Below are 26,719 nucleotides of genomic sequence, written 5' to 3'. Positions count from 1 at the left end.
GGGAAGAATTCCAAGGCAGGGCATTTTTGATGCCTTTTTTGAGTAGATCCTCTTTAAGGTTGGCCTTTCGTGGTACAGATTTCTTGGGACAAACACTGAGGCAGTTAACACGTTTTCTTAGGCACCAATATAATTGAAGCCTACCTGAGGTTGGAGGATACCCTAGTCTGCCAAAGTGTGAGGTTGAAGATATCAGTCAACAGCTCAGCCAGTTGATCAGCACAGTTCTTGGCCAGGTATCCTGTCTGGACCAGATGTTTCTGTGGGTCACCCTCCTGAAGCAGGCTCTTATGTTGGCTTCAGACTGAAATCATTGGGGACAGTGAGAGTTTGTGAATGTCAAACTGCCATTTTTAGACTGTCAAAGGAAACATAAATGGCATTGAGTTGATCTGGGAGAGCAACCTTATTGTCATTATGTCACTTGGTTTCACATTGTAGAAGGTGATGGCATTCAAGCCCTCCCACAGCCGTCAAGCATCCTTCCATGATTCAAGTTAGGTCCCAAATTGCCATTTTGTACATGAGATGCCTTTCCAGAGATTCTATCTGGGCCTCTTGTATTTCACTTAGTTACCACTGATCTGGCCTTCAGCAGATTGTGGATATCATGGTTCATCCAAGGTTTCTGGTTGGTGAAGGCTGTATGATTTTGTGGGGACACACTTGTCTATACTGTTTTAATAAAGTCTATGAAAATTGTGGTGTTTTCATTCAGATCTTCTGATGAGTATTTGAATGCAGTCCAGCCCACCAACTTGAAGCAATTCCGTAGCCACTCTTCTGCCTCACGTGACCACCTCTTCATTGTCCTTACTTCTGGCTCCTTGCTCTTTAGCCTTCTGCTTGTAGGAGGATGGCAGTCAAATGATCAGATTTCCCGAAATGCAAGTTGAATGGTGGGCATTCCTTATGGTCGTATCAGAGTGGTCGAGTGTTTTGGGGCCCCTGATGCTGCAGGTGATATAGTGATAATTAAGCAGAGATCTCCTCAAATAAGCCTGACTGAAGTTCCAGGCAATCATTTGAAAGACATCAGTGTAGGCTGTTTCTTGTTTGCTGATAGTGGCACTCAGTACTTGAGCGTCTGCTTAACATCGGCCTTTGACTGTAAACTGCAGGCAGGGTCATGGAGGAGAATTCTCTTGGTAAATAGAATGGTCAAGCACTTAATCATCCTTAATACTCCTTGATCTATCAAATATTTATCCATCTCTATTTTTAAAATCTTGAATGATTCAGCTTCCACCATTCACTGGAGCAGAGAATGCACTGCCCTCTGTGACAAGATATTTCATGGACCTGTACCTCAGTTAAATGGCCAATCCTTTAACTTGTAGTTATTTCACTTCGTTCAAAACTCTCTGACAAGTGAAAATATCCCAACATATACCCTATTGTGCCCCCTTAAGATCGTAGGTGTTTGAATAAGGTCAGTTCTTATTCTTCTCACCTCTCATGGATACAAGCCCAAACTATTTAGCTTCTTTTGTTAGGACCATCCTCTCATCTCAGGAACTTGCCTGGTGAATCGTCTTTGTACTGCCTCCAACACTTGGTCACAGTTGTGTAGCACTGGCACCAACGATCACCAATCGGAATCTGATTCCCGCTGCAGTCTGTAAGGAGTTTATACATTCTCTCTGAGGCCATGCGAGTTGCCTCTTGGCACTCCAGTTTCCTCTCACATTTCAAAAAATGCACGGTTAGGGTTAGTGAGTTGTGGATATGCTACGTTGGCACCAGAAGCACTTACAGACTGGCCAGCACAATCCTCACTGATTTGATTTGATGCTAACAATGCATTTCAAAGATCAAAATTCAAAAGTAAACTTATTATCAAAGTACATATATGTCACCTTATACAACCGTGACATTCATTTTCCTGCAGGAACACTTAATAAATCCATAATAGAATAATAACCATAAAAGAATCAATGTTAGTCCATACCAACTTGGGCATTGCATACCAACAGTGTGCAAAAGACACAAGCTACAAATACAAAAAGAAAAAAAAATAATAATAAATAAGCAATAAACCAAGAACAGATGATAAGAGACCATGGGTTGTGGGAACATTCAATGATGGGGCTAGTGAAGTTATCCTCTTTGATTCAAGGGTTTGATGGTTGAGGGGTAATAACTGTTTCTGAACATGGTGGTGTGAGTCCTGAGGCTTCTGTACCTGCTTTCCTGCAACTGGGCTGTATCCAATCACAAACAAGAGAAAATCTGCAGATGCTGGAAATCCAAGCAACACATACAAAACACTGGAGGAACTCAGCAAGCCAGGTAGCATCTATGGAAAAGAGTATGGTCGACCTATCTGGCCAAGACCCTTCAGTAGGACCCTGCTGAAGCGTCTTGACCTAAAATGTCGACTGTACTCTTTTCCATAGATGCTGCTTGGCCTACTGAGTTCCTGCAGCATGTTGTGTGTTGCTTGGGCCATATCCACAAGTTTTTTGGTTCAAGGGCATTTTGTGTTTCAATACCAGGCTGTGATGCAATCAGTCAATATACTCTCCCCTACACATCATAGAAGTTTGCCACAGTTTTAGATGTCATGCCAAATCTTTGCAAACTTCTGAGAAAGTAGAAAAGCTGCTGTGCTTTCGGAGAAATGTCACTTATAAGTACATGTGACAAATTAGCTGATCTCTTTATCTCGCCAGACAACCAGACAAGTGAAGATCATATTGTTAGTGATGGTTAGCAGTTGTGACTGGTGATTCCATTAGGGCTAAATTTTGAGACCAAAATCACTGTTTATAAAATACATAGATATTCCAACTGTAGAAAAAGGTTGCGGAAAAATCAGAAGATTAAATAACGTATTGTGGAAAGCAGAGATGTGTAATGCAGTGTAAAGGAAGAATAGTGTATTTCATCTAACATTTTCTTTTTCATTAAATTCTAAACATTTCACATAAAGAGCAGAAAAATTCAGTCTGAAAATAATGATTCATGAACAAAGCAACTGAATAAAAAATGGCAAAAATTGAACACGCCTTTTGTACAGAATCAAAAGTGAACTTTATATCTGGAAATCCATACAATTAATTTAGGGATTACGTATAAACTCTCACAGCAAAGGTTGGAATCTTTTCCCATCATTCCATTGAACAAGATTTCAGCTCACTGGACTATTTAAGTCATATTTACTCATTTTTATACAAACTTATCAACATAGATTGCTGCTTTACATCAGAGATTACATTTCTGAACTACTTCATTGACCTTAAAATGCTTTAGTGAGCCCTGAGGTTGTGAAGGGGACTTTCCATCTGAAAAGTTCTGAAAAACTAGTAACTTTATTAAAAACACAAGGGATTCTGCAGATGCTAGAAATCCAGAACAACACATACAAAATGCTGGAGGAACTCAGCAGTTCGGGTAGTATTATTGGAAAGGAAGGGGGATGATGTCAGAATAAGAAAGTTGGGGTGGGGGGAGGAGTGATAGGTGAAGCAATGTGGGTGGGAGGTGAAGTAAGAAGCTGGGAAGTGATTCCTGGAAAAGTTAAAGGGCTGGAGAAGAAGGAATCTGATAAGACAGGACTGTGAACTGTGGGAGAAAGGGAAGGAGAAGGGGCATCAAGGGGAGGTGATAGGCATGTGACGAGAAGAGGTAAGAGGGGATCCAGAGCAGGGAATTGAAGAAGAGGAAAGGGGGAGGACAGGGGAAGTTGGATAACTCAATGTTCATGCCATCAGGTTAAAGGCTGCGTAGTCTTGAGGGTGGCCTCATTGTGCCAGCAGAGAAGGCCATGGATCAACATCTTGGAATGGTAATGCAGATTGGAATTAAAAATGTCAGCCACCAGAAAATCCTGTTTTTCACTAATGGAGTGAAGGTGCTCGACAGCTCCATATCTTTATTAAAAACTATGTTGTAAAATATAGTGCCAATCTGTAATCAGGATCCTTTAGGGAAAGAAAATTATAGTAAGTTGGAAAGTCAGAAGGGATAACCTTTAAAACAAAAATTACTTTTTAAACAATATGTTGGAATAAATTTACCCCATTTTGACATGGAAAAATTAAGTTTGATTACAGAAGATTTTCAACAGCTCCATCTAGTGTTGAAATGTTAGATTTTATGAAGTGGAATTTCCCAATTGAGCATAACATTCATAACAATAATATGTCAAGAAGGAAACAGCTTGTTTTATCAGAAAAATCGCTGAACAAATGGGAATTTGCATGGCCAACCCAAACAGTTAAACCCTTCCAAGTTCTCCACCACTTCTGCTAACTGTAAAACCATTATTCTGTTCCAAATTTTATGCCTGGCAATATCAAGAATATGCTCAAATGTTCTGCATACTGCAAAGATGAAAGATGTCATTGTTGATTCCTGCCGTGTATGGAGGTTTTTCATCGCCAGGAGCATTAGTTCCTAATTTTAAAAAAATATGTCCCAGCATCACCCTTTCAGAAGAATTTGGCAAAATAGGGACACCCACAGCAGCAGTAAAAATAGCAAGTTAGGAAACCCATGAAATTTACCAGCTATAAATTGGTATTAGATGTTCTATCCTTTTAATCTATTCATTTTTTTTTCAATTCCTATGAAGATTCTAAAGAGTCATAGAATACCACAGTACAGAAACAGACCCTTTGGCCCATCGAGTCCATGCCAAGCCAGTAATCTGCCTAGTCCCATAGACCTCCATATCCCTCCCATCCATCTACCTATCAAAACCTCTCTTAAATGTTCAAATCAACCCTGCAACCACTACTTGCGTTGGCAGTTCATTTCAAATTCTCACCACCCTCTGAGTGAAGAAGTTCCCCCTCATGTTCCCTTTAAACATTTCAACACTCACCCTTAATCCATGACTTCTAGTTCTAGTTGCACCCAAGTTCAGAGGGAAAAGCCCATTTGATTCACCCTATCTACACCCCTTATAATTGTGTACACCTCTATCAAATCTCCCCTCAATCTTCTACATTCTAGGGAATAAAGTCCCAACCTATTCAACCTTTTCCTATAAGTCAGGTCATCAAGTCCTGGCAACATTCTTGGAAATTTTCTCTGCACTCTTTCAATCTTATTGACATTTTTCCCATAAGTAGGTGACTAAACTTGGACAAAATACTCCAGATTAGGCCTCATCAACGTCTTATATAATTTCAACATAACAGCCCAGCTCCTGTACCCAATATATCAATTTATGAAGGGCATGTGCCAAAAGCTCTCTTTATAACCCCAGTTACCTGTGATACCAGTTTCAAGGAGTCATGGATTTGTATTCCCTGATCCCTCTGTTCTACCACACTCCTCAGTGTCTTACTGCTCACCATGTAAGATCTACCCTAGTTGGTCCTCCCAAAGTGCAAAACACCTCACACCTGTCTGTATTAAATTCCATCTGCCATTTTTCAGCCCATTTCACCAGCTGGTTCAGATCCCACTGCAAGTTTTGATAGTCTTCTTAGCTGTCCACTACACCCCCAATTTTAGTGTCATTTGCAAATTTTCTGATGGAACTTACCACATTATCATTCAGATTGTTGACATAGATAACAAAACAACAACACACCCAGCACTGATCTCTGTCACATGCTTCCAGTTAGAGAAGCAACCATCTACAACCACTGCTCCCACAAAGTCAATGTCTAATCAAATTTAATACCTCATCGGGGGACGTCACGTGATGACGTAGGATCGAGACGCTGGAATCCAGCCCTCCCGTAAAAAAGTTAATAAATCAATGTCTAAGTGAAGAAAAGTTAATTAATACTTTTTTAAGGTTACTTATAAACTATTCCGGATTGTTTTAAGCTATGCCTCATAAACAGAGGACGAAGAAAACTGCTACCGCGAAGACCGCTCAAGTTGGAACAGAATCAAGGCCTACTTCTACCGAAGAACCGCGGACTCAGGTACAACACATCACCGGTGAAACAGAAAAGGAGACTGCGGCAGCATCGGCCATTTCTAAAGGGAAAGATCAACGAGAACTGCGCGCGTAAAGGAACGAGCATGCGCAAAAGAGAACAACCAGAACTACAAATCCCAGCAACGACTGAAACCGACAGTGAAAGTGAGTCTGAGAGAGAGACGGACTCTCTGGAAAAATCAGATGAAGATGGAGAAGATGAAAGTTCCTCTGAAAGTACAAAAAAAACTTTGAGGCAAATAATGCATAAATTAGAAAAATTAAATGCATTAAAAGTAATTAAAAGTAACCAAAAAGTAATGACACAAAAAATAACAAACATGGAGGCTATGTTTGATAAAATGACAAAGAAACAGGAAAAAATGGAAAAGAAAATTATAGATTTGGACGTCAGAACGGAAGATATGGAGGGAAGAATGAAGAAAAAATCAGATGAAGATGGAGAAGATGAAAGTTCCTCTGAAAGTACAAAAAAAACTTTGAGGCAAATAATGCATAAATTAGAAAAATTAAATGCATTAAAAGTAATTAAAAGTAACCAAAAAGTAATGACACAAAAAATAACAAACATGGAGGCTATGTTTGATAAAATGACAAAGAAACAGGAAAAAATGGAAAAGAAAATTATAGATTTGGACGTCAGAACGGAAGATATGGAGGGAAGAATGAAGAAAAAATCAGATGAAGATGGAGAAGATGAAAGTTCCTCTGAAAGTACAAAAAAAACTTTGAGGCAAATAATGCATAAATTAGAAAAATTAAATGCATTAAAAGTAATTAAAAGTAACCAAAAAGTAATGACACAAAAAATAACAAACATGGAGGCTATGTTTGATAAAATGACAAAGAAACAGGAAAAAATGGAAAAGAAAATTATAGATTTGGACGTCAGAACGGAAGATATGGAGGGAAGAATGAAGAAGATGGAAGATGATAATGACGCCTGGACATCAGAAAGAAAACAACTCGTGGGAAAAATTGATAAACTTGAAAATTTTAGTAGACGCAACAATATTAAAATTGTTGGACTTAAAGAAGGTACCGAAGGAGAAGACCCAATAAATTTTTTTCAAAAATGGATTCCTGAAAAATTGGAAATGGGAGAAGAACCTTTAATTGAGATTGAAAGGGTGCACAGAGCTTTAAGACCAAGATCTCAAGATGATCAAAATCCGCGATCAATTTTGATAAGATGTTTAAGATACCAGGATAAAGAAAAGATTTTGAGGGCGGCTGCCCAGGGTGCTAAAAGAAGAAAAGGTCCGTTGATGATAGCTGAGAAACCAGTTCTTTTTTATCCTGATATAAGTTATAACCTTTTGAAGAGAAAGAAAGAATTTAACCCAGCTAAAAAGGTTTTGTGGGAAAAAGGTTATAAGTTTTCAATGCGTCACCCAGCAACACTGATAATTTTTTTGGAGGAAGGAAAAAGATTTTTTTCTGACTATCAAGATGCGGAGGTGTTTGCACAAAGACTTCCATCTATTCGTTGATTAAAAGCGGAGATTTCTAAATGTAATGGTTAAAGACGAAGACAGAGAAAGTAAATGGAACTGATGGACATTTAAGGACGATATAAGGGAGAAAAGTAATATTTTAGAAATATTAATTGAGAATGGTATGTTTTTTTTTTATATATATATCTTTCATGTTGCGGGGGGGCTGGGGAGCTTTGAATCGGTTACTACGGGATTCACGTGTGTAATCATGGCGATTGCCATGACCCGTACAATAGAGGGGGGTAATGTTGTGTTTCTTTTTTTTCACAACATTAGTAGGGGGGTATTTTGTTTTTTTCTTTATTTTCTATTTTTCTTCTATTCTTTTGCCTGGATGATTGGTGGGGACACACATAGCAACATGGAGACTTCTAAAAAGATTTCCCAGGATATAATGAGAGTTGAAAGATTAGGTATTATTATAGATTGGAGTAACATAAATAAAAATAATGACTAATTTATTGAATTTTTTAAGTTTTAATGTTAATGGGCTTAATGGACCAATAAAAAGAAAAAGAATTTTAACATACATTAAAAAAATGAAAATAGATATAGCTTTCTTACAAGAAACTCATTTAACGGATATAGAACATCAGAAATTAAAAAGAGACTGGGTTGGAAATGTTATTGCAGCTTCATTTAACTCAAAGGCAAGAGGAGTTGCAATTTTGGTTAATAAAAATTTACCAATTAAAATACAAAATGTATTAATTGATTCGGCAGGAAGATATTTAATTATACATTGTCAAATTTTTTCAGAACTATGGACTCTTATGAATATTTATGCACCAAATGAAAATGATGTAAAATTTATACAGGAGGTTTTTTTGAATTTGGCTAATGCACATGATAAAATATTAATAGGTGGAGATTTTAATTTTTGTTTAGATCCAGTTTTAGATAGATCAACAAAGGCTATTACAAAATCAAAAGTAGCAAAATTAACTCTATCATTGATGAAAGATCTAAATTTGATTGATATATGGAGAAGAATCAATCCAAAAGAAAGGGATTATTCATTTTATTCAAATAGACATAAAACATATTCAAGGATAGATTTTTTCCTGTTATCAACAAATATTCAAGATAGAGTGAAAAACATGGAATATAAAGCAAGAATATTGTCTGATCACTCTCCTTTAATAATGACAATGATAATGACAGATAAAGAGGAATCAATTTATAGATGGAGATTTAATTCAATTTTACTAAAACGTCAAGATTTTTGTGATTTTATGAAAAAACAGATTCAGTTCTTTTTAGATACAAATTTACATTCAGTTGATGATAAATTTATATTGTGGGAAGCAATGAAAGCATATTTGAGAGGTCAGATAATAAGTTATACTTCTAAAATTAAGAAGGAATATATGATAGAAATAGATCAATTGGAAAAGGAGATTATAAAATTAGAAAAAGAATCTCAAAGAAACATGACAGAAGAAAAACGAAGACAACTTATTAATAAGAAGTTAAAATATAATACACTCCAGACATATCGAACAGAAAAAGCAATTATGAGAACTAAACAGAGATATTATGAATTAGGTGAAAGATCACATAAAGTTCTTGCATGGCAGTTAAAAACAGACCAGATTTCTAAAACAATAAATGCAATTCGAACAAAAGTGAATGAAATTACTTATAAACCTCTAGAAATTAATGAGGCTTTTAAGAATTTTTATTCTGAGTTGTATAAATCAGAATCAAAGAATGACGATGTTAAGATAGAAGAATTTTTATCACAAATAACTCTTCCAAAATTAAATACAGAAGAACAGAAGGGATTAGGTATGTCTTTTACAGTGAAAGAAGTTGAAGAAGCTTTGGGATCACTTCAAAGTAATAAATCTCCAGGAGAAGATGGTTTTCCACCTGAATTTTATAAAAAGTTTAAAGATTTATTAATTCCTCCTTTTATGGAGTTAATATATCAGGCGGAAAGAACGCATAAACTTCCAGAATCTTTTTCAACAGCTATTTTAATAGTATTGCCAAAAAAAGATAGAGACCTTTTAAAACCAGCATCATATAGACCTATTTCTTTATTAAACACTGATTATAAAATAATAGCAAAAATCTTATCTAATAGATTATCTAAATGCTTACCAAAATTAGTGCATATGGATCAAACAGGATTTATCAAAAATAGACAATCGGCAGATAATGTAACTCGGTTATTTAGTATAATCCATTTAGCACAAAAGAGGGAGGAAATGAGTGTGGCGGTTGCTTTAGATGCAGAGAAAGCATTTGATAGATTGGAATGGGATTTTTTATTTAAGGTATTGGAAAAATATGGACTAGGAACATCATTTATAAAATGGATTAAAACCTTAAATACTAATCCCAAAGCTAAAGTAGTGACAAATGGTCAAATTTCAACATCATTTCAGTTAACAAGATCAACTCGGCAAGGTTGCCCACTATCACCTGCTTTGTTTGTGTTGGCAATAGAACCATTAGCTGAATTAATTAGAATGGACCCAGATATTAAGGGTTTCAGAGTTAATCAGGAAGAATACAAGATTAACTTATTTGCTGATGATGTTCTAATTTATTTAACAGATCCATTACATTCACTACGCAAATTATCTTATAGACTAGAAGAATATGGGAAAATATCGGGTTATAAAATAAATTGGAATAAAAGTGAAATTTTGCCTCTTACTAAAGGAGATTATAATCAATGTCGATTAATAACTCAATTTAGATGGCCAGTAAATGGTATAAAATATTTAGGTATAAGAGTTGATAATGATATAAAAAACTTATACAAATTAAATTACTTACCACTTTTGAAAAAAATTCAGGAAGATCTTGAAAAATGGATGGCACTACCAATAACATTAGTAGGTAGAGTAAATACTATAAAAATGAATATATTCCCTAGATTACAATATTTATTTCAATCATTACCAATACAATTACCCCAGAAGTTTTTTCAAGAGTTAAATATTTGAGGAAATTCCTCTGGAAAGGTAAGATGTCCAGAATATCGTTGGAAAAATTGACATGGAAATTTGATCTAGGAGGATTACAACTTCCAAATTTTAAGAATTATTATAAAGCAAATCAACTTAGATTTATTGCATCTTTTTTCGAGAAAGATAAACCGGCATGGATTAGAATAGAATTAGATAAAATAGGAGAAAATGTACCAGAAGATTTTATATACAAATGGGAATCTAAATGGATACGGGAAAAGAAAGAATCTCCTATATTAAAACATTTGATTGATTTATGGAATAAGATAAATGTTGATGATGAGATAAAAAAATCTTTATTAGCAAAGAGATCTTTAATTCAAAATAGACTTATTCCTTTTACAATGGACAATCAACTTTTATATAATTGGATTCAAAATGGGATTAGATATATAGGGAATTGTTTTGAAGGAGGTATATTAATGTCATTTGAACAATTAAAGAATAAATATAAAATATCAAACAACACTTTATTTTGTTACTTTCAATTAAGGGCTTATTTAAGAGAAAAATTAGGTCAAACAATGTTATTGCCGAAATCTAATGAAATAGAAATTTTAATTCAAAAAGGAAATATCAAAAAATTTGTATCTTGCATGTATAATTTGATTCAAAGACAGGTAATTAAGCAAGGAGTCCATAAGTCAAGACAAAAATGGGAAAGTGATTTGAATATTAAAATTGAAGAAACAAATTGGTCAAGACTATGCCTTGACAGTATGACAAATACAATAAATGTTCGGTTAAGATTAGTGCAGTATAATTTTCTACATCAATTATATATTACACCACAAAAAATAAAAAAATTTAATCCAAATTTATCGGATCAGTGTTTCCGATGTAACCAGGAAACTGGTACTTTTTTACATTCGACATGGTCTTGCTCTAAAATTCAACCTTTTTGGACAAATTTAAGACTTTTACTGGAACAAATTACAGGAACACAATTTCCTCATAATCCAATATTATTTTTACTAGGTGATATTGAAGGGATAAAACCGAAACTCAAACTAAATAAGTATCAGAAAGAATTTATAAAAATTGCACTGGCAGTAGCCAAAAAAGCTATTGCAGTTACTTGGAAATCGGATTCACATTTAAGTATAGATTCTTGGAAGAAAGAAATCTATGGTTGTATTCCATTAGAAAAAATTACTTATAATTTAAGAGATAAATATGAAACATTTTTGAAAATTTGGAGCCCTTATTTACAAAAGACAGGATTAAATATATAGATGCTTTTAAGATGAAACAATTGGTTATTAGGGGAAAGAAATAAATATACATATTAAAATTATTACGAACTCCATGGAGCATGTGGAGATCTTCCAACCACCAGGCATTCTTTCTTTCTTTCTTTCTTTCTTTTTTTTCTAAGGGGCAGTTAGGGGGGAGGGGTTAAGGGGAGGGGGTATGGGTTATATACATTGTTTTTTCATACTTTGTAATCATTTAAAAATGCAATAAAAAATTATTAAAAAAAAAAAAAAAATTTAATACCTCATCTTGGATGCCAACCTTTTTGACAAATCTCCCAAGTGGGATCTTGTTAAAGGCCTTGTTAAAGTCCATGTAGACAACTTTCTTGGTAACATCCTCAAAAAACTCTATAAGATTGGTTAGACATGACTTACCATACACAAAGCCACGTTAACTATCCCTAATCAGTTTCTGTCTATCTAAATACTTAAATATACGGACCCTTAGAATATCTTCCAATAACTTTCCCACTATTGATGTCAAGGTCACTGACTTCTAATTTCCAAGTTTATTCTTGAAGCCTTTCTTAAACAATAGAACATCATTAGCTATTTTTCAGCACCTTATACGTGGCTAAGGATGTTTTAAATATCTCTGCTAGTACCTTTGCAATTTCTGCACTAGCCTGCCAGAGGATCTGAGGAAACACCTTGTCAAGACCTGGAGATTTATCCACCCTAATTTTCTTAAGTGTTCGCTTGCATTTCTTTTACTTTTCTTTTGACAATATTGTTATGGTGTTTTTAAATAAAGAGAACATAGTGTATTGGAGAATTGTGCAGTGCATAACAAATGTACAATTCACATTCATGAAAGAGATGCACCCATAGTGCAAACATTATCACCTCACCCCTCCCAGTCCCCAACTCCAAGCCATCAAATGCATTGGCAAAAAAGGTTAGTTAAACAGAACCTTTGTCCCCACAGAGCTGCATTGGTATAGAGAAGTTGTATTTTTCTAATACATAAGCTGTTGTATGATAACAAATCTGAGTCCAAAGAGTTTTACCAGAAAATGCAGGAGGTCAGGGATTTATGTACTGAGGAAAGGGAGAAAGAACGGAATTTTGAAAATTTTCAAGAAAGGGTCTCCACATCTTTTGGAACTTTATGTCCGAATTGAGAGTTGAATAATGGGTCTTCTCAAGGTATAGACTGGACATGATGTCCCTGAGCCACTGAGCGTGGGTGCGTGGGGCAGCATCCCTCCACCTGAGCAAGACTGCACGCCTGGCCAAAAGAGAAGCAAAAGACAGTGTGAGACGTTTAGTCAGACTTAGGCGCGTGTCCCCCTCTCCGGAGGTGCCGAAAAGGGCAATCAAAGGGTTACGTTCCAGATTGTAATTAAGCATTTGGGATAGAATTTGGAAGACATCTTTCCAGTATTTTTTTAAACTAGGACACGTCCAGTATATATGGATAAGCACTTGCATTTCTTATACTCTTCAAGTACCTCATCTGTTCCTGTCTGCCTATACCTGCTATATACCTCCTTCTTCTTCTTAACCAGGGCCTCAATATTTCTTGAAAACCCAGGTTCCGAAACCTATTAACCTTGCCTTTTATCCTGACAGTAGCATAAAAACTCTGTACACTCAAATTTTCAATTCTGAAAGCCGCCCACTTACCACGTACATCTTTGCCGGAAAACAATCTACCCCAATTCACACTTGCCAGATCCTTTCTGATCCCATCAGAATGAGCCTTTCTCCTATTCAGAATCTCAAACTGAGGACCAGACCGACGCTCTTCCATAATTACCTTGAAACTAATGGCAATATGATCTTTTGATGCAAAGTGTTCGTCTACACAAACTTCTGTTGCCTGTCCTGTCTCTTTCACCAACAGATCTAGTATTACATTCTCTCTAGTTGGGACTTCTATGTACCGTTTATGGAAACTTTCCTGAATGCATTTGACAAACTCATTCCAATCCTGCGCCCTTTAATCCCTCTTACTCTATCACGTTTAAAACAACAGAACCCTGGAACATTGAGCTACTGAACCTGCCCCTCCTGCAACCAAGTGTCGCTAATGGCTAACCCAAATCCATAGCTCGCGAAAGTGATCATACAAGTTAATGTGTGTGTGTCTTTATTATTAGAGCCATTCATTTCCAGAATCAAGAAGTTACGCTTCAACTGTGTAAAACTCTGGTTAGGCTGCATCTAGAGTATTGCCTTCAGTTCTGGTCATTCCATTATAGAAAAACTGTGCAGGCTTTGTTGAGGATGCAGTTTACTAGCCTGGATGAGAGGACATGTGCTAGAAGGGGAAGCTATACAAACTAGGATTGTTTTCTTTGGAGTGATGGAGATCTGGTAGAAATTTATAATCAGGAAAGCTCACCAATGCTTCTACCTTCTGAGGAGGCTGAGAAGAGCTCGTCTGTGGCCATCTATACTCACACATTACCTCAGATGTGGTAATGCTAACAAGCCACATCACTGCATGGTACAGAACCTGCACTGCAGCAAACAGGAAGGTTTTCCAACTGCCCATTGCATCACTGGCACCAGCCTACCCGTCATCAAGGCTAATATACAGAAAGATGCCCAAAAAAGTTCAAAGTAAATTTATCAAAGTACATATGTGTCATCATATACAACCCTAAAATTCATCTTTATACAGGCATACTCAATAATAACAATAACAGAATCAATGAAAGATAGCACCAACTTGGGGATTCAACTAGTGTGCAAAAGACAGCAAAATATGCAAATACAAAGAGAAAAAATAATAACAAATAAGCAATAAATATCAAGAGTGGGAGTTGAAGAGTACTGAGAGTGAGTCCATAGGTTGTGGGAACATCTCAAAAGGACTAGTAATATCATGAAGGATCCCAACCACTCTTCCCATGGATTGTTTGTCCCACCCTATCAGGGTTGATGCTACGTAGCATCTATGTCAGGACCACCAGACACAAAAACAGTTACTTTCCCCAAGCAGTAAGGCTGATCAACACCTCCACCTACTAACACAGTCCACCGCACCCCCAACTACAAGTACTTTATCATTTTCTATTAGTCACCTTATGTACAGACACTCCTGTCCTGAGCATCTCTTTATGGATATGGAATCAATCTATATACAGAAACTATTTTGTGTATTTATATTTATTGTGTTTTTATTATTATTGTGTTATCTTATTGTGTTTTTTATTTGTGCTCCATTGGATCTAGAGTAACAATTATTTCATTATCCCTTACAATTTTGAATCTTGAAAATTATTAGAGGCCTAGACAGTGGACAGTGATTATCTTTTTCCCTGGGTTAAAATGTCGTACACCACAGGGGATGCATTTAGGGTGAGAAGGTGGAAGCTCACAGGAGATAGGTTGATTAAGTTTTATTTTACATACAGAGACTGGTGATGCATGGAACACACTGCCAGGAGTAATGGTAGAGGCAGATAAACACTTAAGAAGCTCTTATGCAGGCACATGAATGGAGGGATATGGACCATGTACTGGCAGAAGGGATTATTGTAATTAGACATCATTAGTATAATTAGTTTGGCACATTTTTCTATGTTCTGTGAATGATGTTCTTCACCAACTCTGTTCTTTCCCAGCAATATTACAGGGATTAGAATTTTGATGTGATAGATGATAATTTTGTAAAGTCTCTGAAACAAACCTATTACATTTGCATTTTACAGACAGCTCATTTATCATTTAATTAATGTTACCTTTGGAGTTTTGAATTGTTTACATATCAGCACAATGCAATAACTACTGCAGCAAATAACATCCAATATTATGCTCTGTTACCTTCCAGTAAAAATACCATCAAATATTTAGTTTTGTATTAGAAATGTAAACATACCCCACCCAAATCACTGCAAGCGAGTGCCAGAAACTTCATCCATTCAACTTCGTATTTGAAATTTCCCAGTTGCAGAATGCTTCTCAGGCGCTGGACTGGCAAACCTAAATCTTTCCATTTCTCTTCCAATTCGTATTCTTCAACAATGTTCTTTGGAGAGAGCTGATGCATAAATACATTTTAGAAACTGAATTTCAGCATAGCAACATTTAAACATCTTGATAATCAAAAATGATCAAAAACATGCAAACTAGAAGCAGGAATAAGTCACTGGACCCTTCTAACCTGTTCTGTCATTTAATAAGACCACAGGAGGTCTGACTATAAAGTCTATTTCACTCTCCTTCCTATACACAGCATTATCACTCTTTGTTCACCAAGAATCTATCCCACCCTTCAAATAATTCATATCCCCAAATTCCAGTTTAATTAAGAAGTTAAATTTAAGACAGATGCATAATCTAAACCTGCTGTATTCATTAAAGCAGTCCTGATGAAGGGTTTCAGCCTAAAACACCAACTGTTTATTACTTTCCATAGATGCTGCCTGATCTGCTGAATTCTTCCTGCATTTTGCATGTGTTTCTCTTTTATTCAAATATCTTAAATAGGAAAGGCTTGTAAAGCAAGTAACTATATATATATATATAGCAAACTTCAGAAATTGGAGAAACTATCGTCCATAAATAGCTCTGGGTCTTTGATTATTGTACAAATGGTGATTTGGATAATAAAGTGGATTTGAAATTTTAAGCTTGCAGTTGACTTTTTCAATTTTTTAAATGCTAGTTATAAGCATTGCAAGAATTTACACTATAATTTTGAGATAAAAGATTAAATTTTTTTCATAAATATCACCTTTATACTGATTTTTTAATATAGAAATCATGGTGAGATGTAATCAAGTCCAAGGAAATCACATTAACTATTATCCAATTTAAGCCAAGTGTATCCATTTTCATCATCTACCTCAGTGTTTCCCAATCTTTTTTAGCCCAACACCCCTTAAAGCACTTTCATACTTGTCAATACTGCCCTAAAGCATCTTTATACTTAAAAACACCCCTCTTAGGCGCAATGTAATTTCTGGCACCACCATACTGTAAAAGCATATGTAGCGTATGCTATCATGAGAAAAATGATTCTGTTTTAAATTTTTATTTGCCTTTAAACCTAGCTTACACAGTACTTGTACAGCTTTGATATCAATGTGATCCTTGAGCTTGACAGTTTTTGGCAACAGTTGAAATACCTGGTTTGTTGTGACAGCAAAAGCCAGAAGTCCTCATGCATAGCAATGATGAAGCGGTTTCTGTTTCTTTTGAGTATGGGGTTCACTGCACTGAAGCCCTTTTCAACAAGGTAGGAGAATGAGAATGGAATGAAGAGCAGTTTTGCTCTTCTCCAAAGACCAGGAAACTTCGTATGACATGTAGCATCATACCACAAAAACCCAACATTTTTGAAAAACATTTTTTCATTTTCTTCTAAATTTTAATAATTTCTTCTTGGAAACTCTCTTCCTGTTTCTCCACCTTAGAGAGAAATGGGTTAAATCACCCAGACCGGAATTTCCAGATCATTCAAATCCTTGAATCAATCCTGAAAATTCTTCTTCAGTAAATGCAGGTATAAGCAGTACTCTTGCTAATCACTGTCTGTGAAAGAGAGTGCCATACTTTCCATGAAAGGAAACTGTGAGGACATTCTTCTCCCACTGTTTTACTTATATATTTCCAATTTTCTGATAAAAGTGGACATTGCACTTTTTGCTTGGATTAAATTAAAATTCTCACCCTACAGTTTCATATTTAAAATGTCCAGTTTGTTATACATATTGGCTAGGTATGCCACATCTCCATGTTGAAGTTCAATCTTGTTTCCCAAATGCTTGTTGACTTTGAGCAAAATTTCAACCACAGTGTCAAAAAGATCAAAGAAACATTTTAAAGCAGCAACTTCAGCGTGAAGAACCAAGTATTCAAATTCTTCATCATTACCTTGGCATAACTGGCAAAATACTCAGCTATTTAATGAATGAGCTTTAATTTTGTTGATAGCAGATATTACAAGAGCCATGCTTGAAAAAAGTCACTGGCTGAGGTTTTTGGCTGCAAGGTGTTGACAATGAATTACACAATGGATTACAAACAGACTTGGAATTTGCTTTTTCATAAATGCCACTGAACCAGCATGATGAACTGTCATATATGGTGCTCCACCTGTTGCACAAAAGATCATGTTCCTAATCAAAATACTTTTATCCTCAATATACATTTTGAGCTTGTCACTGATTGATTCTGATATTTGTTTTTAACTTTCTATAAAAGAGAATCTCTTCAAAAGTTTTTCTGTTTTTGATAAACTGTACATATGCCATTAGAAATGCCTTGTTGTCTCGCACAGTTGACTAATCCAGTTGTATCCCAAATTCTGATTTTTGTAGCTCTGTGCATAGTTGATACTTAATGCCTTCACTCATTTTGTCAATACAATGAGCTACAGAGTTATTACTCAGAGGAACCGATTTTAAAATACTGATATCCATTTTGAGAACAGTGGTGAGCACTTTTGATACAGCAGACATTATTAATCTTTCACTAGTTGGATGATATTTTCCACACTGCTATCATTTTAGAAATGTTATAAGAAGCAATGAAACCACTATCAAGGTCATTTTCAGATTTCCTGGCAAATGAGTGTGCAACACTTTTCAAATGCTGCTTTCATTTTCTAGAACTGAGTAATACCATAAATAGTCCATGTCTTCTGCTATCGAGCAGCTCACTGGTGGGGTAGACCTGCAATATCTGAAGTTCTCAATGTCCAGCAAGGTCTTGCGATTGTAAAAAAGACATTTAGAAAAGACAAAAAATAACTTTGGTTGGCCCCCGAGAGTTCACCAAACTGAATGCACTGCCATCTTAGCAGAAGATTCTCGGCTTCTGTTACTCTTTCTCTAAAAAAGATTTTACTACAAAAGGTAACATCCTCTCCAAATCCTCTTCGGATCCTATTGGTTCAATAAACTGAACTCCGGCAAAAATCCCAGCCTGCCTAAAAGACAAACTTCCATTCCAATATCAGTCTAGCAGACAATCTTTGAATTCCCTTTAATACATGTCTAGCCTTCTTTAAAGGATATAATCTCACTGATACACCATATAATTGAAACACAGCCCTCTTTTTGTTTTGAATTCTTCCAGCAATAAATAATGACATTGTGTTAACTTTTTCACTTTCTGCATGCTGGTCTTTTGCAAATCATGTGTTAGGACACTCAGATCCCCCCCATAATTCAAACTTAACAATGGAAAAAGAGTACAGTCGATGTTTTGGGCTGAGAGCCTTTGCTTGTTTATGACAAACATTCTACTTTTGTGATAAGAAAAGGCCTTACATTTGTTAGAAACTAGCTTTAAAGAAAAGCCTTCACCCCACCCCATCAATCCAAACAACAATGTATAATTTCTTTAGTGGGCCCAATATGCTGGTTTCAATCAACTCAGCTCCCTCTCTGTTAAAAAAAAGTTGTAACGATAGACAAAATTTGGAAGGTAAATTTCAGCCATGAAGACAGAAGGCACCCACCTCATGACAGGGAAAAATCACCAGTAGTCACTTAATTCTGAGTGTACACACACACACACAACATTATACTACAACATTATATTCTACAATAGCAGCAAGCTCAATTTGAGGCATCCAGCTGAAGATAATCAAAACCTTTACCAGCAGGTTATCAGAGAGTGCAACAATGTTAGTGTCATACACTGAACAGAACTCATGTGAGTCAGTTGTTGTGCACATTGTCGATTTCCAGTTCCATGTTGCTTCAGGAGTTACAATACGTCTGGCCAATGGTTTAAATGTTATGAAGGTATATTCCAGGTTGAGTTCACCAGTAAAAAGTGACACATGGAAGACACACACATTGCTCTGAAAATTGGGTACTGCTGAACATGAACGTTAGTTCAACTTCATTCTGCCTAACAACACACATAACCTATCATTTGATTAAACTGTTTGGCAACTTACAGGCATTTTTGGAGAGCAGTCATCTCTCTTTGGTGTTCACTACCAATGCTTAAAACTCTTTAAACATGACGCCAATGACTTCATCACATATGCTGGTATCGTCAATCGCAAATGTGAAAAGTTCAAGCAGGGTAACACAAACTGAATCACAGTCCTCCCACCGATCTCCCTCCTGGCACTTATCCTTGTAAGTGGAACAAGTGCTACACCTGCCCTTACACTTACTCCCTTACCACCATTCAGGGCCCCAGACAGTCCTTCCAGGTGAGGCGACACTTTACCTGTGAGTCAGCTGGTGTGGTATACTGCGTCCGGTGCTCCCGGTGTGGCCTTTTATATATTGGTGAGACGCGACGCAGACTGGGAGACCGTTCGCTGAACACCTACGCTCTGTCCACCAGAGAAAGCAGAATCTCCCAGTGGTCACACATTTTAATTCCACGTCCCATTCCCATTCTGATATGTCTATCCATGGTCTCCTCTATTGTCAAGATGAAACCACACTCAGGTTGGAGGAACACCACGTGGGTAGCTGACGGCTGGGTAGCTCCAACCTGATGGTATGAACATCGACTTCTCTAACTTCCGTTAATGCCCCTCCTCCCTTTCTTACCCCATCCCTGATATATTTAATTTTTTTGCCCCTCCTTTTTTTTCATCTCTTTCTGCCCATTCTCCATCTCCCTCTGGAGCTCCCTTCCCCCCTCCTTTCTCCCTAAGCCTCCTGGTCCCATGATCCTTTCCCTTCTCCAGCTCTGTATCCCTTTTACCAATCACCTTTCTAGCTCTCAGCTTCACCCCACCCCCTCCAGTCTTACCCTATCATTTTGCATTTTCCCTTCCCCCCGCTTTCAAATCTCCTATCTTCCCTTTCAGTTAGTCCTGACGAAGGTTCTCGGCCAGAAACGTCGACAGTGCTTCTCCCTATAGATGCTGCCTGGCCTGCTGAGTTCCACCAGCATTTTGTGTGTGTTGCTCACAGTTCAAATGTCTGATTTTTATTTGCGTATTTCAGGCACGTGCAATGCAGACATTCACAAAGGGCTCCTGACCAGACTGGAGCAAGACTCTGATATGACTTTACAAGCTGTTACTCAAGAACGTTAGCATTTGATTGACCCAAAACTTGATTCCACCTGATGGAAAAGAACAATGTCAATGTAGGTTTCAGTGGCTCAGACATCAACATGTGGCAGGTCTCCAAGCAGCCAAATACATCTTGTCAGAACTGTTGTGCGTGTCATTAAACAAGAAACTGCTATTACAAGAAATACATTTATTGCAAATGCCAACACCACGGTCACAAAGAAGGCTTTTTCCATTTTTTCCATTTTTTTCCATTCTTCACCCACTTGTAGGCCAGTGAAACACAAGGACAAGAAGTTTCAAAAGCCATCAATTTAACGGTCACATTCAAACACAAAATGCTGGTGGAATACAGCAGGCTAGGCAGCATCTACAGGAAGAAGTACAGTCGATGTTTCAGGCCAAGAACCTTCGTTAGGACCCTGTGTCATGATGAAGGGTCTCGGCCTGAAATGTTGGCGTACTTCTTCCCGTAGATGCTGCCTGGCCTGCTGCGTTCCACCAGCATTTTGTGTGTGTTGCTTGAATTTCCAGCATCTGCAGATTTCTTTGTGGTCACATTCAAAGTTGACTTCACCACCAGAAGAAGGTATGTAGCTGGGCCAACAATCAATTAGCCCAGCTACAACTCGATATGGCATCAGACATCACCATTATCTGTATATGGATATGGTGGGCAGTTGGTTCCCCACAGGTCTAATCAACTCATCACGATGCCTGCAGTGCATCAGATAGAGCCCCCCAGCTAATTGGTGAACTGCACTGCATGGTAAAGCTGAACAGTAACCAAGTCAGTGTGTGTGTTACCTAACAGATCAGCCAGATGTAAATGTCCTTGGCACTGACTGGATGAATGAGCTTGACCTCTGGATCATCCCTCTGGATGAAGTTCGTACAAAGACATTGGCTATGCAGCAGTTACACGTAGCTTTTAATTCCTGGGTCTTGCCACCAATGCACCCAAAATGAGTGTTAATTACTGTCATCGTTGAGTTGTATTTATGCAATGAGATGTTGATTGCATTCATGCATATGTAGACATACAGTATATCAGTCAAATGGGTGCTTCCTGATCTGCAATTTACTCTTTTGAGCTGCATTTTAAATTCAATCTACAATGCATGTTCAGATTGAAGGTTGGTTGCTGTTGAGATTAGAGATTAGTGTCTGCTATAAACCCTAACCCCAGAATATGCCTTAACAAGTCGACGCATACCACCATCAGTATCAGAGACCATACAACAATAATTGCAACAGTGCTACGCAACAGTGTTTCAACAAGGTTTAAGTTGCTGCGCCAAACTTCAAACAGTACTCTATTTCCATCCAGACACAAAGCCAGTCCTTTGTCCCAGAAGACTGGTATCAAACACTGCCTTATCAATTATGGAGCTAGAGCTAGATCACCTGCAACAAGCTGGTGTGATCAAGGCTGTCAACTCCTCACACTGGGCAGCTCCAACAGTCATTATCAAGAAAGCAAACAGCACAGCAAGGTTGTGTACAGACTACTTAACATGTCTCAATGCAGCTCTGGAGACACAACGGTACCCATTCCAAGTACCAGGAGATCTCTTTGTAAAATTGAATGGTGGTCGCTACTTCGCAAAGTCTTTTGCCTGAAGCTTACCTCCAGGTGGAAGTGGAAGAAAATTCACAGGAACGTCTCACCATCACCATATGGAATTGTTCTCCTTCCTCCATCTGTTTTTTGGGGTAAAGGCCGCTTCTTCAGTTTTCCATAAGTTTATGGATACCATGCTGAGTGCTATTAATGGTGTTGCTACTTAACTTGATGGCATCATTGTGATGGGCATGGATCAGACACCCACCATCAGATGTCAGCAACTTATGATCAATTTTGGACATGATCAGTCATTATTCAGCATTTCTCCCAGCAATGAACTAGCTGAGGGAGCCACTCAATGCTCTACTCAACAAGGGTGCAACTTGGAAATGGTCCAAACAATGCTAAAAGGCTTTTGACCAGGTGAAGAATATGCTATCATCTAACCCTAGCTTGACATAATTCAGCCCAGAGTTGCTGATCACTGTCACGACTGATGCATCAACTATGGGGTAGGAGCTGTCATATCCTATATCTGTTGGCAAAGCTGTCATGCATGCAGTCAGATCACTAATCGAAGCAGAAAGAACTATGGACAAATTGAGAAGGAAGCCTTGGGAATCACCTTTGTTGTTAAGAAATTCTACAAGATGCTTTATGGCAGACATTTCACCCTCCTTACTGATCACAAGCCTGTTGTCTATCTTTGGGTCTAAGAAAGTTATTCTGGTGTATACGGCTGACCATCTACAAAGGTGGGCAGATTTTGGAAATCAAGCAAGCATCAAGCCAGGAACTTGGTCAGGCAGATGCCCTCTCCAGACCTATAAATCAGTAGGTTACTGAAAACAAAAATGCAGTTGTGGCTTTGGTGGATTCAGAAGTCCACTGGGTTGTATCAGATGCTGTGGAAGGTCTTCAGGTCACAGTCAACAAGGTCAAAGCAGAAATGGCTGTAAAACCTCTTCGGCATTTCAGATACCTCATTGACAGATGGCCAGTCAAGGTTGAGGAAGATGTCGTACCCTACATGACTCTCAACAATGGACTCCTGTCTAATGTTTAGAGACAAAATAATGATTCCATGAATACTTTGAACAAAACTACTAAAACAATTCTATTGCCATCACCCAGGTATCAATCAAATGAAAGCACTGGTCAAGGGCTTTGTTTACTGGCTGGCTAGAGACATAGATATCACATCGCATACAAGCAGTGTACTTAATCCTCTTTGGCAACAAAGAATCCAAGTAGAGCTGTGTCCTCAAGGTCTCAGGCTACCAAACCTTGGAGTCAAGTACATATTGATTTCATTGGCCCATTCAATGGGTGGACCCACCTTGTCCTGGCTGACATCTATTCCAAATGGCAGAAATATTATCTATGAAGTCAACAGCAGACCTACAATTCAACAGCTGCTGCAGATCTTCAGTTGCTTTGGGATATTAGAAAAGCTTGTTTCTGACAACAGCATTCAGTTCACAGCTGTATGCTGCATTCTGCCAGAACAGATCCACATCCATTCACTCCTATATCATCCACAGTCCAATGACCAAGCAGAGAGTTTTGTGGATACTTCCTATTAGTCACTTCTGAAATCAAGAGGGGAAGAAACATCGGCAGAGGCTCTCAACACATTCCTGCAGGCATATCAAATTACATTGCATCTTGGTCTCGAGGGAAGTCAGCAGCTGAAGAGCTTTCAGAAAGAAAATTACACAATATTCATGGTAATGCTGCCACAGTGTCCAACATCCAAGACAACAGATGGCCAGGTGCACAAAGGGAGCCACAGAGACTTTGGTTGACAGGTGAAGTCATTTAAGCCCGGAGCTACTGTGTGGGTGAAACGTTACTGCAATGAGCAAGACCCCTGGATACCAGGTGAGTTTGGCAAATGAATGGGGAAAATGCTCTACAAAGTTATTATAGACAGACATTGCTAGCGTCACCACATCAACCATTTGAGACCACATGCTCCTAAAGGCACAAGTTTATTAGGCAGATTATTAAGCACAGAGCTGAACCTTCATCTGTTCATAGAAGGGTTTGACCTACCCGACCAAACCAACCAACAGTGCCAGCACAGCTACAAGCAACAAGAAAGTGACAGCCTGCAACCACTAAAAAGTACGGAACCACTAAGATGGTTGTTTCAATCCAAATCAACTTTTGGCTCAAATCCTACAGGTAATCATCTTCAAGAGGGAGGTGTTACAGTGAGCTGAAACAACCAGTGCCTATTGGTCAGCTGACAACCAATCTCTGGCTGACTTTCACTAACTGATAGTTGTTCCAATTAATGTCTTCAATGTTCTTTCAGCAAATCATTTAAATACTCGTACTTTGAGGCGTACAATTGTGTTTTGAGATTTGTGGTTGTCTGGTTTTAATGAATAAAGGAGCATTTCGTATTCTGGCTTTGGGTCTCATGAGTAGTTAAACAGTGAGTTAAGCGCAACAATCCTGCTGAGGAAGTCCCTAATCAACACAAGATACAGTTCCATTTTCCTAATTTCCTCTATTTATCCAGCAATCTCTTGACCCTCCTCAGCTCATTGTCTTTCAGGTCACCAGATTATTTTCACTGCTTTCATTTGTTGGAAAGCTCTTAAAATCTTTTTTCCCATTAAGTGGTGAATTGAACTTCATTGAAGAATCCCAAGAAGCAATGAGCTACACTTCCCTGTATTATTCCTAGACAAGATTAGCAGATATACTATGGTTTTTCTCTGTTACTATAGTCAGTGGCCACTTCATTAGATACAAAAATGGAACCTAGTGTGGTCTTCTGCAGACGTAGCCCATACACTTTAAGGTTTGACATGATGTGCTTTCAGAGATATCTTCTTCAAACCACTGCTGCAACATGTGGTTATTTGAGTTACTGTTGCCTTTCCATCCTCACTTATTAATAAGGCATTTTTGTCCACAGAACTGTCACTTGTTGGATGTTTTATGTTTTTCATACCATTCTCTGTAAACTCTAAAGAGTACTGTGTGTGAAAATCCCAAGGGATCAACAGTTTCTGAGATATTCAAACCACTCCGTTTGGCACCAACAATCACGTGTTGAAACACATGGCAATTTGAGTGACTGGCATCTTCCTGTCAGCTTGAACTAATTTGACCATTCTCCTCTGGTCTCACTCATTAATAAGACATTTTCGCCCACGGATACTCAAACCACTCCTTCTGGCACCAACAATCATTCATGGTCAAAGTCAGTTGGATCACATTTCTTCCCCGTTCTGAGGTTTGGTCTGAACAACTGAACGTTCAGATCATTATGCATGCTTTTATGCATTGGGTTGCTGCCATATGATAATTGCATTAACAAGTAAGTGTACCTAATAAAGTGGCCACTGAGCTGGAATTCGGGAAAGGAGTGCTCAAGAATGATGGAAGAAGATAAATTTGAATGGCGCAGCAATATTACCATTCATTTTCTTCAGATGTAATTATCTGGAGTTTCCATTTCTTTTACTTCAACCCATTTCTTTCACTTGAGTTGAAGTAAAAGAAATGGAAATGCCAGATGATTGCGTTGCTTTGATTTCAACATGTTGTCAATTGATTTGGTTGGAATCATTCCACCACACCGTTACTAGAAAAGAGCAAAACTTAAATCTAACCTTGCAATAATTATTTCCTGGCAATATTCTCCCTGTAAGCACAAAATTGACAAAAGACAGGAAACAAGCAATGTTTATAAAGTATAAATGCAAATATGAAGCAAAGGTCCATTTTAAATTTACGTATGAATTTATGGACTGATGTCTACCTATAATAATTATTTACTCCCTTGCATATAAATTATTTATAAACTTTTGCTTATAAGTTTTCCAGTATCATACCTGATTGTGCAGAACCTTTAGAAGTCCTGGTGTAAAACCAGTATCATTTTTCTGTGTTGCCACTGGCATTTCAAACCGCTCCTTCACAGGAGGTGTTTCACCTTTAGATAAAGCTGCAAAATACCTAAGTCGATATAATTGATCACAAAATTACATTAGTTTTGGGTAGTTTGGAACATATTAGGCAATTCATCAAAGTATTAGATTGCCACAAATAGAAACTGAAAATGGCAGAAACACTTGGTAAGTCAGGCAGTATCAGAAGAAAGAAAAAAAAAGTTAACATTGCAGTTTTTGACCAAAAACATTAAATCTTTTTCTTTCTTTCCAAGGGTGCTGTCTGACCTGCTGAACATTTCCATCATTTTGTTTGGATTTTAGTTGTTCAGCATCTGCAGTTTGTTTGATTTTATATATATTTTTTAACTTTAGAGATACAGCATAGTAACAGACTCTTCCAGCCCAAAGAGCCCATGCAAGCCATGTAACCAATTAACCTACTAATCTATCTGTCATTTTGTTTATTATCAGATTATCATACTGGAACAGAAAATACATTTATAATAGACTGTTTTAAACTCTTCTCTCTTCAGTGTTACCATTGCCATTCTCTAAGAAAAACTGTGCAGAAGTAACATTATTCTCAATGTTGCTGTTTATGGACTTAAGCTAAGAACTCAAAGCTA

At 37.5% G+C, this 26,719-nt stretch overlaps 1 protein-coding gene and 1 long non-coding RNA gene across 3 annotated transcripts in view; both read right to left on the bottom strand.

The window, feature by feature from the left end:
• ropn1l (rhophilin associated tail protein 1-like) overlaps positions 1–26,719 on the bottom strand; it is a 97,259-nt gene that overhangs the window by 62,620 nt on the left and 7,920 nt on the right. Inside the window, exons 3-4 of one of the 2 annotated variants that reach the window (XM_059945397.1) lie at positions 26,034–26,157; positions 15,486–15,647 (exon numbers count right to left, since the gene is read on the bottom strand). In XM_059945397.1, coding sequence (XP_059801380.1) covers positions 15,486–15,647; positions 26,034–26,157 — 286 coding nt within the window. Of the gene's footprint in view, positions 1–5,641; positions 5,724–5,866; positions 6,729–15,485; positions 15,648–26,033; positions 26,158–26,719 lie in introns of those variants that run through there. The other variant, XM_059945396.1, reaches the window with a different exon arrangement.
• Positions 3,425–5,616, bottom strand: LOC132378468 (uncharacterized). The gene is made up of 2 exons (XR_009507045.1): positions 5,501–5,616; positions 3,425–3,926 (listed from the first exon to the last, which is right to left on the bottom strand). It is a non-coding gene; the product is annotated as an uncharacterized LOC132378468 (long non-coding RNA).

This window comes from Hypanus sabinus, chromosome 20 (genome assembly GCF_030144855.1).
Source record: "Hypanus sabinus isolate sHypSab1 chromosome 20, sHypSab1.hap1, whole genome shotgun sequence".
Taxonomy (NCBI): domain Eukaryota; kingdom Metazoa; phylum Chordata; class Chondrichthyes; order Myliobatiformes; family Dasyatidae; genus Hypanus; species Hypanus sabinus.
The sequence above is the reverse complement of the archived record's forward strand: the minus strand, read 5'-3'. Positions and strand labels throughout refer to the sequence as shown.